At 39.5% G+C, this 18,885-nt stretch overlaps 1 protein-coding gene across 1 annotated transcript; it reads left to right on the top strand.

The window, feature by feature from the left end:
* The first annotated feature begins 2,128 nt into the window (after positions 1 to 2,128).
* LOC137292288 (sodium/potassium-transporting ATPase subunit alpha-like) lies at positions 2,129 to 12,952 on the top strand. Its single transcript, XM_067823821.1, has 19 exons — positions 2,129 to 2,465; positions 4,304 to 4,480; positions 4,841 to 5,044; positions 5,247 to 5,360; positions 5,668 to 5,802; positions 5,941 to 6,058; positions 6,438 to 6,706; positions 6,956 to 7,154; positions 7,533 to 7,644; positions 7,862 to 7,994; positions 8,190 to 8,382; positions 8,501 to 8,676; positions 8,785 to 8,921; positions 9,058 to 9,377; positions 9,758 to 10,007; positions 10,311 to 10,485; positions 10,611 to 10,741; positions 10,938 to 11,039; positions 11,161 to 12,952. Exons 1-19 carry the CDS (start codon positions 2,433 to 2,435, stop codon positions 11,279 to 11,281), a joined length of 3,099 nt encoding a protein of 1,032 aa, XP_067679922.1. The 5' UTR covers positions 2,129 to 2,432; the 3' UTR covers positions 11,282 to 12,952.
* Positions 12,953 to 18,885: the final 5,933 nt, after the last annotated feature.

The following is an 18,885-nucleotide window of genomic DNA, read 5'->3' as shown; positions in this document are numbered from 1 at the left end:
GAGAGCACACAGTAGACCCGCTATTGTGTTTGATAGCTACGCCAAGGCGACGACTGCATGGACACATTTAACACTAAGTTCAAAACTTATACATTTCTATTCATTGATTCTTTACAGAAACCATCAGTAGTTACGTATAAATGGAAGCATATGTTTGTATGGGCCGGTAGGCACTTCGCACAGTACGACGGTCCCATCAAACTTCACAAACAGACTCAAAAGTGTCGGTCTTGATCGGGATTGGAATGTTACGTGAACAAAGAAGCTGAGCCAACACGAATCTTTGTTTACAGGTGGCCAGAGGGAAGACATTACGTAATTGTACGTAATATTACGTGACAGGTGATGTGTCAGGTTTATGGCCGGCGTTGTTTGTTTCGGACATCCGTGATACCCTCAGGTCACCCCTTGAACATTCACACTGCTCTTTCAATACGATCTATTATTGTACCATAACCCTTTGCTTCTCTGACCCATGCGTTATTATATTGATTTGGGGGTAAAATCAAAACTCGTTAGGAATTTCCGCAACATATAGCCTGTGAAAGGTGAAAAACATAAAATTGCTCAAGTTGGTTGTGGTGGAATAGAATACTTAACCATGTCAAATCAGGAATGACGAAAATAATTGTGAATGTAATTCATCATTTTTGCTGCATTTATATACAGTTGCACATGTACATCAATGTCTCTATCAAGGATAATCTACAACAATCTCTATATAGTCTGCCTGTCTGTATAAACAAAAGGAGACACGGTGACCAGAATTTAGAAAATTGCTTAAGTGATCTGTAAATTTTAGCTGTGTAATTCGTAAGTTAATATAAGTATGTGGGTTCTTCCTGAAGCGAAAATAAACTGTTGCTTGTTCCTCTCGTGCATACGAAAGCTACATTCAAGTCTAAGTTGTTAAAGGCCACCAACATTTTACATATTAACTTGTTACAATTTTAAATGTAATATATGTATATCCTAGATAGTTAGTATTATACTTTAATAATGACTAAATGTCTTACGACACAAGGAGCACCAAACTGCAAAACCCGCGTATGTTTACTCCTAAAATCGGGAAAAACTTGGATAAAAGACGAATAGCCGCTAAAAACAATAGATCAATCTATAAATGTCAATTAGGTCGCTCAGCCAGGTATGACAACGAACCGTTGACTCACCTGGCATGAAATGCATGTGCTGGTTATCTCAAAGATATTGTCGGTATTGAGTTTCATCTTAACCGAAGATCGACAGGACTGGATATTGTTTGTAAATTGATACGATGTGCCGTTTGCTTCACCAGTTTAATTCCCCGAAAGGATTATCATTTTTCAACTGACATGTCAATACGACAGTCATACTCCAACTACCGCCAGCGACACGCCAGTTTCAGTTTGACAGTAATTAAAAATCCGCATCTTCAATCTCTACTAAGGTGTCTCCTTTCTACGTTTCCTATCTCCTTACCACCGGGACTGTAGTTAGGCGGAACGTGTATTATTTTACCAGATATTTCACACTTCACACATTAACAACACAAACTGTATACATACAAATGCGAAGTTTTATTTTCAATTTACGACCGTAGTTTAAACATTCAATCTATTCGTATTACACGCGAACGAAGGAACATTCATAGTCTGTTAGTGAATACTGTCTGACCGAGCTAGTTTTATTGATATATAGTCTAACATAGATCCACTGTATTAAAAACTGCATGTTTATAACGGGCTTCATCACAATCCGTACCGCTACCCTCAAACTACTTCCCAACACAAGTAGAGCTCAAAGCGGGTATTTGAATTAAAAACATGTAAACTATTAAAATATATATACATTTCCGACAAGTGCATAAATTTTATACAGACATAATTTGTCGTTAAAGGCACCAAGATGGCGTTGACGTAAACGATTATATTGGAGTAGTACTCGTGTTGTCTTCGTGCAATACCAATGACACAATATTACCTAATGTTACCCATAAATTAGGAAACCGGTTCGACTTTTGTCCCCGTCTTCTAGCGGTCAGCCGGTGACCTAGTTTTGACTGTTGCAAGAGGTCTGCCAATCAAATTCAAGAAGAGGCTGAGAAGGTGCCTCCTCGGGACAATATAAAACCGCTGGTGAACCGAACAGCGTCACCAGTTGCTGTGCATTGGTGGTCACGGGCACTGTGAGCTCCGGCCGCCATTTTGGACAGATTACCCTTCTGATCACGTGATATAGGAACCGGGGAACATCATTGTTCAATAGTATTTCACTACGCACTGTTAATAGCGTAGTTACTTCTTTCGTTAACCAAACCTAATACCGAGTGTTTCTCGGTAGTTAGGTGGAATATTTCGAAATCCTCCGGAATTTTCCTTGGTGACGTCACTTGATTGACAGCCCTCAAGCTCACACATACGTCACGCTTGTGAGAGACCGCCCAATCGAAAATGGCGTCGAGTAAGGTGTCCAAGGCAAACCAGGTGAGTTTCTGTTCTGATTTTACAAATATATCGAACAAGATGTGTGACATATGACTATGGTTGGTGTATCTGCCCTTAACATTGTCTCAAGCTATTTTTCTTATGGTTATCTCTTCGCTGGAGAAGTAGACTCTCAAAATCACAAACGCACCTTCTGAACATGGCGTGCCATCATTGGTTTCAAGGGCCTAGGTCAGCCCGCATACCTCGTTCCCGCTACCAGTTGTGATTGGAAACTGTAAAGGCACTTTTTCTATAAGAGCATACATGTTAAACAAAATAGTCAATGCTGCATTTGCACCATGACCATTGTGGTATGTTGAAAAGCATTCTCGGCTCGTGCTTGCAATTACAAATTCGAGCTGGTTATGAATATTCATGAGCATCCTCGGAGTTTGAAGGGCAAATGCTCCACGGACATTTCACTAGAGTAAATAGGAAAAGCTTTTTTTTAATCAGTAAGATGCGCGTTGAGAAGTTTTAAAACACCGAATGTACATGCGGATCTTTGATATTAGTAATTACATGCGTTGCCAAGCCTTTTTAGAATCTTCTACTTGCATGCGAGCGCATTGTCCTTTTGAAGGATAGAATTAATTATGGACAAAAATAGGCGCTACTGCCGGCATTTTTAGCTACTGAATATGCGTCATGTCTGATAATATCCATTTGTTTACTAGGAAACTCGAGTATGCCAGAAATTTGTCGATCGTAAATGGTGATCCGATCAGTTCACAATGCTTGAATGAGTCTGAAGTCCCGTTCGGGGTTTGCCCAATCAAGTTTACACCCGCTGTATTTGGCACGTTTTGCGTATTATTGATTGTACGTTGAGCTTGTTTATTGCTTAAAGTGGAAGACTGTTTACACTTCTGCCAATGATCAGTTAGAGGTGACCTTGTAAGATGTTTGTAGAAAGTGAATGAAAAGTCATGTGATCTCTCACGTGATAACAGACTTAGCTACCGTGAAGAAAAACTACAGTACATCTTGTCAAGGATAGTGAATGTGAACAAACTGGATGATTTCAGAGCGTTGTAATTTTATGATGTGAACATGAAGTTTAGTCTATGGTTCTTAATGTACTTCAGAACAATAAGATCTCCAAAGACGAATGCAATGTGAGTGTCATTAAAGTGTACATTTCACTACAGTTAGTGCTACAACATGCTCTGTTATGCTTCATGAAGACTATATAGGTCAAGTAAACAAACGCTCTGACTTGACCTCAGCCTAGCCCAATTTTAGCGTCTTTTGGTCTAATGAAACAAACACACACCATGAAGGTTATGCAGGTTTTCTTGTATCTGAATATTCACAAGGCATCGCAGATTTTCATTTTTTTCAGATAATATTTGCGAATTTGCATATTTCACTTCACATGTATTCAGGGTTCCTGTGTGGTCAGTTTGGGGGAACATTTTTAAATTTGAATTTATACTGGCATATTATTGCATCCAGTGACCTGAAACAGAAAGCACTCAGTTTTTATTATACTTGATTGAGCAAGGTTTTTGGAAGTCGGGAATGTATTAATAGAAGCTGTAATGTAAGTTTTTACTTGATTTGATATAGATATTTGATTTATAACAAACAAATAATCGTAATTGCCATGATGCTTTCTCAACTGATGTAACGTGAAATGAACGCTATTTTTAGGTTGAGTTGTGTACATAGTTGCCAGTGACATATTAGAATTTACACTGTAAAGCCATTATGCATAACTTTATTACATCAGTCAGGATTGTTGAAACCTACATTATGGGCGTTGTCTAAAAGCTCATAGCATTAAAATTTGGTTAGAATCTGTTTCTGCTATTTAGTTCTTTCTGTTTCAGCCACGGGCTGAGAGCTACCGCTATGCGGTCACACCCAGTGAAAATGATGATAAGAAGAAGTCGAAGAAGGAGAAGAAGAAGGAAAATCTTGATGAACTCAAGCAGGAGTTGGAGATGGAAGAACACAAGATTCCACTCGAGGAGCTTTATGAGCGACTTGGAACAGATCCCAATATGGTATAAAACCTTTACTCCAGATTTCATCCATTGGAAGTCTTGCATATCCTACAGCTCATCTGTCATCCTCAAATATTACTTATTTTTTCATGGCAAGTTTGAATAAAAACACACTGACCTATTAGTATTGACATGCTGATGTAAAGTTACATTTGTGTTCACTATGTTGTACTTCATGTGACAGTAAGTTCTTTAGTGTGCTCACATGGTTGCAGTAAAGTAATCACAGACTACAAGATTTAAGTGACAACACTGAATCGGTTAGTCACTGATGGTTTAATTATTTGGCATATAAAGAAGAGGGTTTTGACATAGTGTCTTCTATATTTTGTCTCTATAAGCCTTTTATCACATTTTCAGGGTCACAGTATTGAGAGGGCAAAAGAAATTCTGCTCAGAGATGGTCCAAATATGTTAACACCGCCTAAAACAACACCGGAATGGGTCAAATTTTGTAAAACATTGTTTGGTGGCTTCTCTCTGCTACTGTGGATTGGGGCCATTTTGTGTTATATAGCATATTCCATCCAGGCTGGCGCCATGGAAGATCCACCGGGTGATAATGTGAGTCATCTGAAAGTTCATATCTTCACTGTGTGTTTGAAACTAGCTGAAAATTTAAATGAATCTCTACATTTTTAAATCGGGGATTCTTGATGTCATCTGAATTTTATCAATTCTTTGTCCTCCATATAATTTTATGAATGAAACCCGAGGAATCCCATTTTTTGTCATGATGTTTTAACACTGTGACAATCTGTTCCAGTTGTATCTAGGTATAGTGTTGACGGCTGTTGTGGTTGTCACTGGATGCTTCTCATACTATCAAGAGGCTAAGAGTTCAAAGATTATGGATTCCTTCAAGAACATGGTCCCACAGGTAATAATATATTTATTGGTGAATGATATTGTATTTTTTCATTGTTTTGTTTTAGTAAAGTTTGTGGTCACATAATTTTTATTTTTAATCAAGGTAGTCTTTCTGTTAATTGTCAGCTGATGACATAACATATGGCTGGAGACACAGCTTTAGGGCTTGTTCATGTTGAAGCCAGGTGTTGTTGAAACATTTAGACTGCTAAGGAAGTTTGCCTCTTTAGTTCCCACTAAATTGTAATTCTTTTGTTCAGTATTATCAACACTGATGTCTTTGTCACATGTTTATTTGGAAGTTGTTGTCATTGTAGTTTGCCGTGGCTATCCGAGCTGGACAGAAGCACAATATCCATGCAGAGGAGCTTGTCCTTGGAGACATCATTGATGTCAAGTTTGGAGACAGAGTCCCTGCTGATATCCGTGTGATCACAGCTCACAGCTTCAAGGTATGTCTGCTCATTGTGTACAGTACTTGAATGTAAGCCAGGTTCATATTTTGTAGTTTGAAATTTTATTCACTAATCGTGTCCTTGTCTGGTGGTAGAGGTGTGGTTTATTAAAACTGCTGAATGCTGTCTTTGCAGGTGGACAATTCTTCCCTGACTGGAGAATCTGAGCCCCAGACTCGTACTCCTGACTTCACACATGAAAACCCTCTTGAAACAAGGAACTTGGCCTTCTTTTCCACCAATGCTGTCGAGGGTAGGTTACTGTCAGGGCTGACCTGTACTTTGTTAATATGTTTACGAAGTAGCAGGATATTGGGCCTTGTAAGTTTCAGATGTTTGTCTGATCCACTGAAAATTCACAGGACCCATAGAATAATAATTAAACTCATGCTTTTCTTATAATCCTAACAAACATAAACAATATAGACAGTAAACATGTGTCATATGACAGCTTCAAGCAAAGTCATGAAATATACAGTGAGACACTGCGGCCTGCAGGATATAGACTTCAACCGAACCATCCATGAATCTGTCGGATTTGAGGGTCATAGTGTTAGTGCATCAAATTTGATAAATGTTCAAAGTCAACCTTCAGTAAACCTTTCTGAACACTGGATTTGTTTGGTTTGCAGGAGATTGCCGTGGCATTGTTGTTCGTACTGGTGACAAAACTGTAATGGGTCGTATTGCTAACCTGGCCTCTGGTCTGGAGGTTGGTGAGACTCCTATTGCTAAGGAAATTGCTCACTTCATTCATATCATCACTGGCGTGGCTGTGTTTCTTGGAGTCTCCTTCTTCATTATCGCCTTCATCTTGGGTTACTTTTGGCTGGATGCTGTCATCTTCTTGATTGGAATCATTGTCGCTAATGTCCCTGAAGGTCTGCTGGCTACTGTCACAGTAAGTAACTTTAAGAGATGTCGATAAATGGTATGGTCTCAGAAAAAGTATTGATGTATTATTGCATAGATGTATCATTGCATCCCTAGTAACTATATGTGGTTCCATTACCTGTTTAAGACCTCATAGTGCCTCATACAGTTCAGTAGCAGAAAATGATCTAAACTTCCAATATGGACTGTGTAATGCCATGAAGCTGAGATCAGGAAGTGATAGCCTGCTACACAATGGTATTTTGTATTTTCACAGGTTTGTCTGACACTCACTGCAAAACGTATGGCCAGCAAAAATTGCCTTGTGAAGAATTTGGAGGCTGTTGAGACCCTTGGATCTACATCCACCATCTGCTCGGACAAGACTGGAACCCTGACTCAGAACAGAATGACTGTTGCCCACATGTGGTTTGATGGCCGTATTGTCGAGGCTGACACCAGTGATGATCAGTCCAGTGAGTAGATCAGATATATGCAACAGTTTTGTGTCTGTGTTACATAAATTGCAAGTTTGTAGTGAAAACATGCCAACAGTCTCAGCTTCGAAAATTGCTACGAAGTAACTTGTTGCTAGTTGCTAGTGTACTCCAGTACAGTCATACATGTAAAGTCTCTTGCCCTGATAATTATTCAAAATAGGTCCATTTTGTTACAAAGATGTTTTTAAATAAGCAACAAAATTAACATTGGAATATCAACTTGACACGTGTACAATGTGATGTGCAAATCTACTTGCCCGAAAAGGAAAAATGCTGCACTGGGATGTAAGGCAATGAGTATTTCCACACCTGATATTGCAGATTAAATGGTGCATGGTTGTTTTGTGTTTACAGATGCCACATACAGCCGCACTGACCTCACCTGGATGAATCTGGCTCGTATTGCTATGTTGTGTAACAGAGCAGAGTTCAAACTTGGACAAGAAGACACCCCAATCCTCAAGAGGTGAGTGTTCATCCCATACCTTAGTTTACATTACAGTAGATTTTATTTGCTGTGTCTTCACATAATTATTACAAAGCAATGGATTAACAGTACTCATGTCATAGGCTTTATATTTACTCCCAATGTAGAAAATAATCAATAATGACAAACTGGTATCAGTTTCATAACCTCACAAGTCTTACTTTGTAATTTATGTGACATTATTTTCTCTTTTCAGAGAATGTAACGGAGATGCATCTGAATCTGCCCTGCTCAAGTGTGTTGAGTTGTCCATCGGAAATGTCACTGAGTTCCGTCGTCGCAATAAGAAGATCACTGAGATTCCATTCAACTCGACCAACAAATACCAGGTAAAATCCTACAATTTTTTTTAAAAAATGTTATGTTTATTTAATAATTCTATCCTAAAGAATTTAGGCCTTTCCATTGGCAACCTTATTTGCTGTATTTCTTTGCGAGTCATAAACTTAAGCTGATCATCGAGTGCACTGTTGCTGAAATACAACTTTGTGGAAGAGGATGTCAATCGCTGTTGTGTATTTCAGGTTTCCATCCATGAGACTGAGGACCCCAACGACCCACGCTATCTTTTGGTGATGAAGGGAGCTCCAGAGAGGATCATGGACAGATGTAGCACAGTACTTCTGAATGGCAAAGAACAACCCATTGATGATTCTTTCCGTGAGGCTTTCAATGCTGCTTACCTTGAACTCGGAGGCTTGGGAGAGCGTGTACTCGGTATGTAAAACATTTCTGTATACTGTAATTTATTATGTAGCTCAAATCATTTTGTATCAGTAAAGTAAGACATTTCATTTATGCAAGCCCTCATTTCATCATGACTTTATATTTTCAGGATTCTGTGACTACTTCCTGCCAATCGATCAGTTTGCCCCAGGCTTCAGCTTTGACCCTGATGGTCCTAACTTCCCCATTACCGGTCTGCGATTTGTTGGCCTAATGGCTATGATTGACCCTCCCCGTGCCGCTGTGCCTGATGCTGTTGGAAAATGCCGAAGTGCTGGAATCAAGGTAGGTTCTGTTAAACCTTTGATATTTTGCAGTTGTGTGAAAATGGAACAGTGTTGGAAATATGTTTTATGTTTCAAATTTAAAAACATTGTGTTTTTTGTTTTATAGGTTATTATGGTGACTGGTGACCATCCCATTACTGCCAAGGCTATTGCTAAGGGTGTCGGTATCATCTCAGAAGGAAGTAAGACTGTAGAAGATATTGCTGCTGAGAGAGGAATTCCCGTTGAAGAAGTTGATCCAAGGTATGTTACAGACATGTGTTCATTCTTACAGACAACTAAAAAATCAAACCATCGAAATTTGGACAAGCTCTCTCATATATAATAAGTCGGATGTGTCAGACTTACTCCAGTGTTCTGTACCCTGTTGTTTTTCCAGAGAAGCAAAGGCTGCTGTTGTCCATGGCGCTGATCTCCGAGACATGACCCCAGCTCAAATTGATGAAATTCTCCGAAACCATGGTGAAATTGTGTTTGCCCGTACCTCCCCACAACAGAAACTGATCATTGTTGAAGGCTGTCAACGTCAAGGAGCTATTGTAGCTGTAACTGGTGATGGTGTCAATGATTCCCCAGCCCTGAAGAAAGCTGATATTGGTGTTGCTATGGGTATTGCTGGAAGTGACGTCAGTAAACAAGCTGCTGACATGATATTGCTGGATGATAACTTCGCCTCCATTGTTACTGGTGTTGAAGAAGGTTAGTAATGGTTGTGAAAAGAAAGCTAATGGTGGTGTTGGAGGGTGGTTGTTAAATTGTAGCAAGGATCAACATCGGTCAGTAATGTTCACCTGTGCTATGCCACAACAAGCTTGCTTATCAGTTATAGCTGTATACAGATCTTTAATGCCCTTCATTTATTCACCACAAAAGAGTTGTAGTCATGTCACTCTTGTTTGTGATGTGAATTTTGCCAGTCATGACATGTGGCAAATTTCATATCAACATGTATGATTTCTGGCTGTTTAGGGTGAGGTTGATCATGCTAATTATTTAAGTCATAAGAATTCTCTGTTATCCTTTATTTAAGTTTGTTTGTTTAAATGATTGTTTGTGTAAATGACTGTTCTTGCTTGCAGGTCGCTTGATCTTTGACAACTTGAAGAAGTCAATTGCCTACACCCTTACCTCCAACATCCCTGAAATCTCACCCTTCCTGCTCTTCATCCTGGCTGACATTCCTCTGCCTCTTGGAACCATCACCATTCTCTGCATTGACCTGGGAACTGACATGGTCCCTGCTATCTCCTTGGCCTATGAACAAGCTGAGAGTGACATCATGAAGAGACAGCCTCGTGATCCAGTCAAAGACAAACTTGTAAATGAAAGGTAAGAATAATATTGTTTTGCTAATATTTGTAGAGTTCATTCATCCTGTTCAGCTGCACAAAGGCCATTTGGTCATGAATATTTCATGTAACTTTTAACAATTTACTATCCAATGGCTGCATTGTCTGGCTGACCTCAAACCAGTTTTGTCCTTGGCCTCATAAAACTAAACTCTCTCGCTCACTCAACCTCCTCAGTACTATCAGCTTACTATGATACAGCTGGATAGAAAAGAGACAACTAGAATAACACTAGCTTAACAGTATACCATTTTAGTGCAATCTTTATGTTCTTGTGTTTCAGATTGATCAGTATGGCTTATGGGCAGATCGGTATGATCCAGGCATCTGCTGGATTCTTCGTGTACTTCGTGATCATGGGCGAGAATGGTTTCTGGATGAGCAAGTTGTTGGGTCTGAGAGAGGAATGGGACTCCTTGGGCATCAATGATCTTGAAGATTCCTACGGACAGGAATGGGTATGTTAATCAGCTGACCTGAACTTGTTTCGAAGAAGTTTAAAAGTTCTGTTAATTTGATTGCTGAAGTACTTTGGGTATTTCAATTCTTGATTGTGCTGACAAATATGTTTGTGTTTTTTCAGACTTATTCTCAGAGGAAACGTCTGGAGTACACCTGCCACACTGCCTTCTTTGTGTCCATTGTGATCGTGCAGTGGGCTGATCTGATCATCTGTAAGACCAGGAGGCTGTCCTTATTCCAACAGGGAATGAAGTAAGTTCCTGAATTTGTGTACTCTTGATGATGGAGACTGAGATTAATGAAAACTATGTACTTCTGGAACCGTGCTAAACATTTTGAGACTTATGTCAGCTTTTGAAGTCCAGTTCGTGTCCTTGCATCTTCGTTATTGATTGCTTATGATGTGGTATTTGTGTAGTTTTACATTGCAATATGTCTCTTGTTACAGAAACCACAGACTGACTTTTGGTATATTCTTTGAGACTGCCCTTGCCGCCTTCCTGACATACTGTCCTGGTCTGGACCAGGGTCTGCGTATGCAGCACTTGAGGTCAGTACTTGAGACTAACATCTGTAAATTCTTTCCTTCCACCTTGAAGTTTCATCAACTCGCTACTTGACAAGCACTACTTGTATCCTGAAGTCTTAATCCATGTTTGTTTGCTTTGCAGGCTATCTTGGTGGTTCCCAGCCATGCCGTTCAGTTTGGTCATCTTTATATATGATGAATGTAGAAAGTTCATCCTGCGACGAAACCCCGGAGGATTTGTAGAGAGAGAGACATATTATTAAGGATTGTTCATCCTTAGTAAGGATAATTTAGGATGACCATAGAATCTTCAAATGCCATGGGGTGGGGATTTCGCAGGGGAAAAGAACATTGGGAAATGGGGATATTCACTTGGGTCATTCAGATGTGAAAGAAAGTGATTTTATGCTCAGGAGCATTTTTATGGTCTTCGCTATGATGTCATACTGCATTTAAGTGAACTATTATTGCAAGTGATCCTGTCGTTGTTACCTGCAAGCTGGAGGTGTGTGATTGAGAATCAGAAACATGAACCACCCGTTGTCCCCTGTCCAACTATTGGGAAGTGATGCAGGCAAGATGACTGCCTTACTACAGTCACTTCACAGCTACCGCCACCGTCTTGTGTGGCTAGATCTGCCTCTTTCATCGTGTTCGATGGTTCACAGCACACACATACTTACTCAAGATTAACTTGTAGCTATAGAACACTCTGCATGGGCCATGTCAGCTGTAAGTTCCGACAGGCTTTGCATAGATTTATTATTGTTATTACTCTTGGATATAATTTAATGGAATGATTTTAGACGACAGAATTTTTATCATAAATCTTTATTGTACAAACTGTTTAATATTTTTTGTGCATTTTAGTATGTATTTCGCCATATTTTTCAAGTTGTGATTGTAGTTACATGTGTATGTCTGTGTCCGAGTGCCCTGGATATGATAGAATGGATGATAATTGCACTTCACGTACCAACATATGCTTTTATTTTGTTCCCCACATTCCATGTTAAAATGTGACATTGACTGCACACCAGAATTAATTGATGAGGAGCAGTTCCAGTGTTCTGGACAGCCCCATCAAACACATGCACAGAAAAAATGGGTCTGTCACAAGAGTGGAGTAAACTTATCATCATTTCCTTGTCACTTTTGTCTGTATATCACTCATTTAAAAAGAAATCTGAACATCTGTTCAAAAGTTTGGGGAATTAAAATCACAATTTGTGTTTGTACTATAGACCTTAGGCTTTATTTCCTATAAGAGAATTCTGTGTTACATGTGGAGTAGTGAAATGTTGGGCAGTTTTCAACTGTTGTCATGTCTGCCAGATTGACGCCCATGTAAGCTGCTATTGTAAAGCATCACGCATCCCTCCTCAAAACAGCATAAAATACTCAGATACAACTACGTAACTCCTGTAAGAGTTTGTATCTATTTATCAGTTCCAGTTTGAATATTAGTCCACACAGTTCATGTATTGGATTTCATTTAACCAAGAATGTGGGAATTGACTAATGCCAGAATTGTAACAATCAAATTTGCATCAAGATTTGATATTATTTGTTGTAAATGACTCCTTACCAAATAATGCAGTTGATGTTAGGTTGCTATGTATCAGTGAGATCATGCATGTAGAATATGCGACTGAAGGGTCCATACTTCTGTTTGTTTTACATACTTTTTCTGTTACACGTTATCTGGCACGGCAGTAATGATTGTTGATTTTGTCCTCAACTTTGAGAGAGATATATGTATGTTATGACATATGCAATACAAATGATTGTAAATGTGTGAAGTATGTTGCTAGCCACATGTCACTCCACTGTGTAGGGACGGCCTCGCCTGGTGGGCCACCATTGCATTACATTGTTACATCTCCGTGGAATTTTCTTTGAGGTTGAAAAAATAAAGTCATTTAGGCTGACAATTTGTGTTATGTGTGCATTCTCTCAGGCTTAAACAGACTTCGCGGAAATATCTGATCATCTGATGGGGACAGTATTTCCAATCCATGTCAGGCTGTGCACATGCTGTGTTCAAATGGAATACCTCGCCCAGGCGATATTGAACAATGTGCTAACAGACAGAAAACTTTCAGTAGGCTCCACCTAAGCTGACTAATGGCATAGGTACATCTAACCCATTACACCCTTACCTGGCTAACTCAGTGTTCCCTGGATATGAGATAACATTAGTGTGCCTCCTACACACACGCTGGCGCTGTGAGAATTAAAAACTATTTTTTGTCTTTTTTTAAAATATTATTCCCCTACGCGAAAGGTTTCACACTACAATAAAGCTTGATATTTTTTTCTGTGAATCATTTCGAGTCCGGGGCCATTTTTTTTTTCATTTTTCTTTGTCCTGTCTTTAATCTTCGTAAAGACTCGGTCAGGACCTGTGCCTCCACGTGGCCAGACTGTTGACAGATGACATTCGTTGACCTTGTTTGACGTGGTGTGAGAAATTAACTTCTCCACCTGGAACTTAGTTCTCAAGATGGCGTGTATCTAATGAAACATACTTTATGGAAAGGGGCATTTTATGAAATATATTAAGACTGTCTATTCTTACTTCGCTCTTTATGTGCAATTACTACAACCTGAGGAACATGATGACCAGCTCATAGATTATAAGATAAAATCTGACCGCATTACGGATTCAGGTCAAGATAATTAACTCACAGCAGGTTTACTATTGTTGGTGGCCTTGAGGGATGACGACATGGATACTGCCAGCAGCCTGATCCAGAAAGTCGTCTACTAACCAGTCTGGAATTGTAGTATCGGCCTCTGCTTCATGCAGCCAGTGTGGAAATATGTAAAGTGTTCCAGGAAGCTAAGTTATGCTACTCGAATTTGTAGCATTCTTGTAGAGCAGTAAAGGAAATTGACTTGGCCAACCATCATACTTACATAGGTTTTCTCTGTTTGCCCCTCACACAATAAACTATCAGGTTCAATGCAGTGAGGTTATGATTTTCATCCCACTGTAGTGATGTACAGTATGGTTCAAAATTATTGAGAATAGCTAAAGCATTTCATATTATTAAACGAGAACAAATCAGATAAAATTGAATGTATTGTGAAAGTGAACTGACATTTTCATGTTGTGTAGGTAACAATTTAATATTTTATCAAGTCTCCTTGAGCTTCACGGCACAGTCTAAGACGGGTAGGCATACTTCCTATCAGAGAGGTTAGTGTCTCGTGAGTTATGCTGTCCCAGTATCGGACCACTTCTCTCTTCATGTCTTCAATTTTTGTCAACCCCTTTGGATTCACACATTCCTTCATCATCCCCCAAATGTTCTCAATGGGATTTAAGTCAGGACTATATGCAGGAAATGGTAATGCAGTCACATTTTTCTCCTGAAACCACTGCTTGGCATGTTTTGCGGTGTGTTTAGGATCATTATCTAGCTGCAAAATCCAGTCATTTCCATAAAACACATGTGCACTTGGAAGGAGAAAATTATCAAATATGTTAGTGTAGCGTTGACTTGTCAGATTTCCCTCAAACACACACAGCGGGGTCGTTCCTAATAAGGATATCCCTCCCCATAGATGAAACTTTGGGCTGTATTTAGGTCGTCGATACAACGGTGCTGACGCAGACTTTGTCCATATTTTCACATTATTGGGATATACCCATATTGAGCTTTCATCAGTAAAATTCACATTTTCCCAGTCAAAGTTTTCATGTGCCAAACACCACTCAACACGCCTGTCTTTATGTTCTTGTTTCATGAGAGGAGAAGGAATTCCAGTCTTTTTCTCCCATCCAAGATCAATACAATTTCTTCTAACTGTAGATTTTGATACAACTGTTGATCCCCTTTCTATCATTTCATACCTGATGTTGGAGATGCTTGCCCTTTGCTTTTTAGACGCTAAAATTCCCAGCCGGACGCGATCTGAGAAGTCCAATTTTCTGGGTCTCCCTGCTCCTTTCTGGTGCCCAAAATCCTTTCCCTCTTTAAAATTCTTCCTAATCCTATACACAGTAGAAAGAGGAGTTCCTGTTCTCTCTGCCAATGTATTTACATCATCAATTCCTTGATTACACAACTCAAAAGTCAACCTTCTTTTATCTTCAGCAAACATTGTTGACAGTGCTGAGGAAAATGACGTCTGCTACAAATTCAGGGGAGGTAACTCTAATTGTACTATACTCAGTAGGCCAAGATGAGTTACCTCCCTTATAGCATTACTTAGTTTTAAGTATCAGTGAATCAGTTGAGGTGTTAGGATAGCTCAAAGTAAGAAGAAAAATTCTCAATAATTATGAACCAGACTATATCTATAAAACTACTCAGGACATATTTTTGAAATGGCAGTTTTAGTTACACGAAATATCAATACATGTTTTATTACCTATTCAAAGATGGACACAAATGGTAATGACTGTAGTTTTGCTGTAGATGATGTCAAATGACAGGGATAAAACTGAAATATCCCAGATTTTGTCTCCAATCCTGCTGCGTATTTGTCAAAGTGAGCGCGAAAGGGGAGGCCTTGTCTATTTCAGGGCCCCATTCTTTGAGCACTTGACATATATCAGAGGACCAGTTGGAGTGTAGGTGGAGTGGATGTTTCCGAGTCTTGTTTATAGTTTATGCATGAATAGTCATATATATATATATGTCCATGTTCCAAAGTTTCCCTGATCACACCCTAAGTGTGAAGACTTAATGTTTTAAATTTGATTTAAAATCGAACGCGTAGCGTCAGGCTAAATGTTCCTTACTGGAGGAATGACGTGCTGTTTACCGGCCCTCCTTTCAGGTCGTCCTCGTGTTATCTGTACAAACCATATATCGGTATATGGTATCTGCTAATTGTTGCAAGTTGGAAAATTGAAATATTACAAAATGATTTTACTGGTCACGACCTCGAATGTACAAAATTGCTTATTACGGAGTTATGTCCCTTCCTTCGTGCGTTTGAAATTTATACATTTCGTGAACATTTGATCTGAGAAACGCCTGCAATTACACCTATGTGTGGTCGCTATTTCATGGTGTGTGGAATGGGAAAGTTCAAATGACACTACTGAAGCTAACATATGCCATGTTTGGGATTACGCTTTCTCAGTAAATATATACTACCTATCAAAAGTTTAGACTCACTTAAAGCACCCACTACGTGTTATGTAGATACATGGATATATCGAAGATGGATTTCTCCTCAAACTTGGGATAACAGATGAATTTCACGAGGATCATGTATCAAATTGCTGGGAAGCATGTGCAAATACCTGCGCGTAAGGTGAACGTGTGTGTTAAGAATTCGTCGATTTGTACTGAGTTTTATCATTTATCAAACTGATGGCAATAATCTTTTCATCGCAAAGAATTTGTTATACGATACGAGTACACCGGTTCATGTGTAAACAGTACCTTTAAACAGTTTGGTATATTTTGCAAAATCTAGTTCAGAACAGTTGACTGATGTAAGTGGCTACAGTTACACTAGTTAGTGTAAAGTTTTGATGGGTAGTATATGCAGGACACCACACAGGACTCGCACCTCCACTTCCGCCATGTGCTTATACCACGACATGTGTCTGGTATTGAGCATGCACATTTACCGTGCTTCATCTGTCTACAAAAGGTGGTGCCGTAAATCATTTACCCTGAAAATGGGTCTTTTTGCGGGTTTAAATCCCGGATATACACCTTGTTTTCGTGAGGCAGCCATCCGAGTGACTATCGCTTCTTTGCAAAACTCTTTTCAAGTTAACATTTAATTTAGATATATTGTGAGGAGCTACCACAAAAAAGTCGTCATGAGGAGCGACCGCAAAAAAGTCGGCCACACCTGGAAAATAATACAAATGCATCCTCTTCTATGTTTTATTAATATACATGTTACCTGTCAACCTCAGCCAAATTGGTCTTGCTGTGTTCCAGCCTTACGATCCCCGTTTAGTTTGACCTTTTAGTTTAGTAAAATCTGCAATAATTGCATCACAAACTTTAGGAAACAATATGCTGGTGGTAGGTAGAAATCAGCTGGAACCAAACACAGATATTAAAGTTCCCCAACAACGCAATTTGAAAACGCAAATCGCTTGTTTGAATCACACTCCTATGCAACGAAGACTTGGCATAACATGCTGGCTGGCCGCATGGAACTCTGATAGGAGAGTGATCTTGGGCATGATTTTTACTTGGGACCATTTCAAACATTGGACATGGAGAATAGAGTGAGTGAGTGAGTTTAGTTTTACGCCGCTTTTAGCAATATTCCAGCAATATCACGGCGGCGGACACTAGAAAATAGGCTTCATCGAGAATAGAGTTAGACCTACTAGTTTTGGGTCGCCCGTCGTACATCAGTTGTATACTGTCACTGTCTTAGCATTTTATACAACAGACATCAAGGTTTATCTTTCCTCACACATAAATGTTGTTTTCTGATTGGCTGAGCGCTCTTCTATTATTTTCAACGTACCCCGCTTACAAGCATGGAGCATTTCAGTGTACTCCGCTCGGAATGCTAAACTAATTTGGTACTTTGTGGTATTAATTCTTTAGATCGAACATTGAATCACGCATGATGTACGGGAATTACCGATGTTTTGCGAATGCAAATCGATGGTCGGGAGATATTTCCAAAGCTGTTTTTCTTGTTTGTTCTTTATTTTGTACCCATGCTTCAAGCAATTCTAAATTAATATTGAGGTGTTCGGTTGCATAAATTCGTGGTTCACTGGTTCCCTCGGGCCCATGGGCTGGTGTACACCAAGCCATGTTCTTCTCGTGACCAGTGAACAACGCATGGTATATCTACAACTGGCATCAAGGTATATAGTATCACTGTCACTGAATGGGTCTTAGCACTACATACAACTGGCATCAAGGTATATAGTATCACTGTCCCTGAATGGGTCTTAGCACTATATACAACTGGCATCAAGGTATATAGTATCACTGTCACTGAATGGGTGTTAGCGCTATATACAACTGGCATCAAGGTATATAGTATCACTGTCACTGAATGGGTCTTAGCACTATATACAACTGGCATCAAGGCATATGGTATCACTGTCACTGAATGGGTGTTAGCACTATATACAACTGGCATCAATGTATATAGTATCACTGTCACTGAATGGGTCTTAGCACTATATACAACTGGCATCAAGGCATATGGTGGCATCAAGGCATATGGTATCACTGTCACTGAATGGGTCTTAGCACTATATACAACTGGCATCAAGGCATATGGTATCACTGTCACTGAATGGGTCTTAGCACTATATACAACTGGCATCAAGGCATATGGTGGCATCAAGGCATATGGTATCACTGTCACTGAATGGGTCTTAGCACTATATACAACTGGCATCAAGGCATATGGTGACATCGAGGCATATGGTATCACTGTCACTGAATGGGTCTTAGCACTATATACAACTGGCATCGAGGCATATGGTATCACTGTCACTGAATGGGTCTTAGCGCTATATACAACTGGCATCAAGGCATATGGTATCACTGTCACTGAATGGATCTTAGCACTATATACAACTGGCATCAAGGTATAGTAGGGATAGGGGAAGGGTCGTCTTGATTGTGTAGCTGTTAAACTTTTGTGTATTTGATCCTCTGTGGCACTGGTAACCAGTTCTTTTTTTTTTTTTTTGGCTTTTTGTTGTTGTTGTTGTTGTTGTTCTTGTGACTTCGACTTTTGATTTTATTACAACTGGAACCTTCCTGATCAGATAGGATGGCTAACCTTCCAGGACTGAGTTACAGCAGTCAAGACACAGGCATGAAACAAGGAAATGGCGCTTCTTTTGTTCATGTTCTTTCGTTAGTGGGTGGGGTTTTTACGCTGCTTTTAGGAACAT

This window comes from Haliotis asinina, chromosome 1 (genome assembly GCF_037392515.1).
Source record: "Haliotis asinina isolate JCU_RB_2024 chromosome 1, JCU_Hal_asi_v2, whole genome shotgun sequence".
In the NCBI taxonomy this organism is placed as follows: domain Eukaryota; kingdom Metazoa; phylum Mollusca; class Gastropoda; order Lepetellida; family Haliotidae; genus Haliotis; species Haliotis asinina.
The sequence above is the reverse complement of the archived record's forward strand: the minus strand, read 5'-3'. Positions and strand labels throughout refer to the sequence as shown.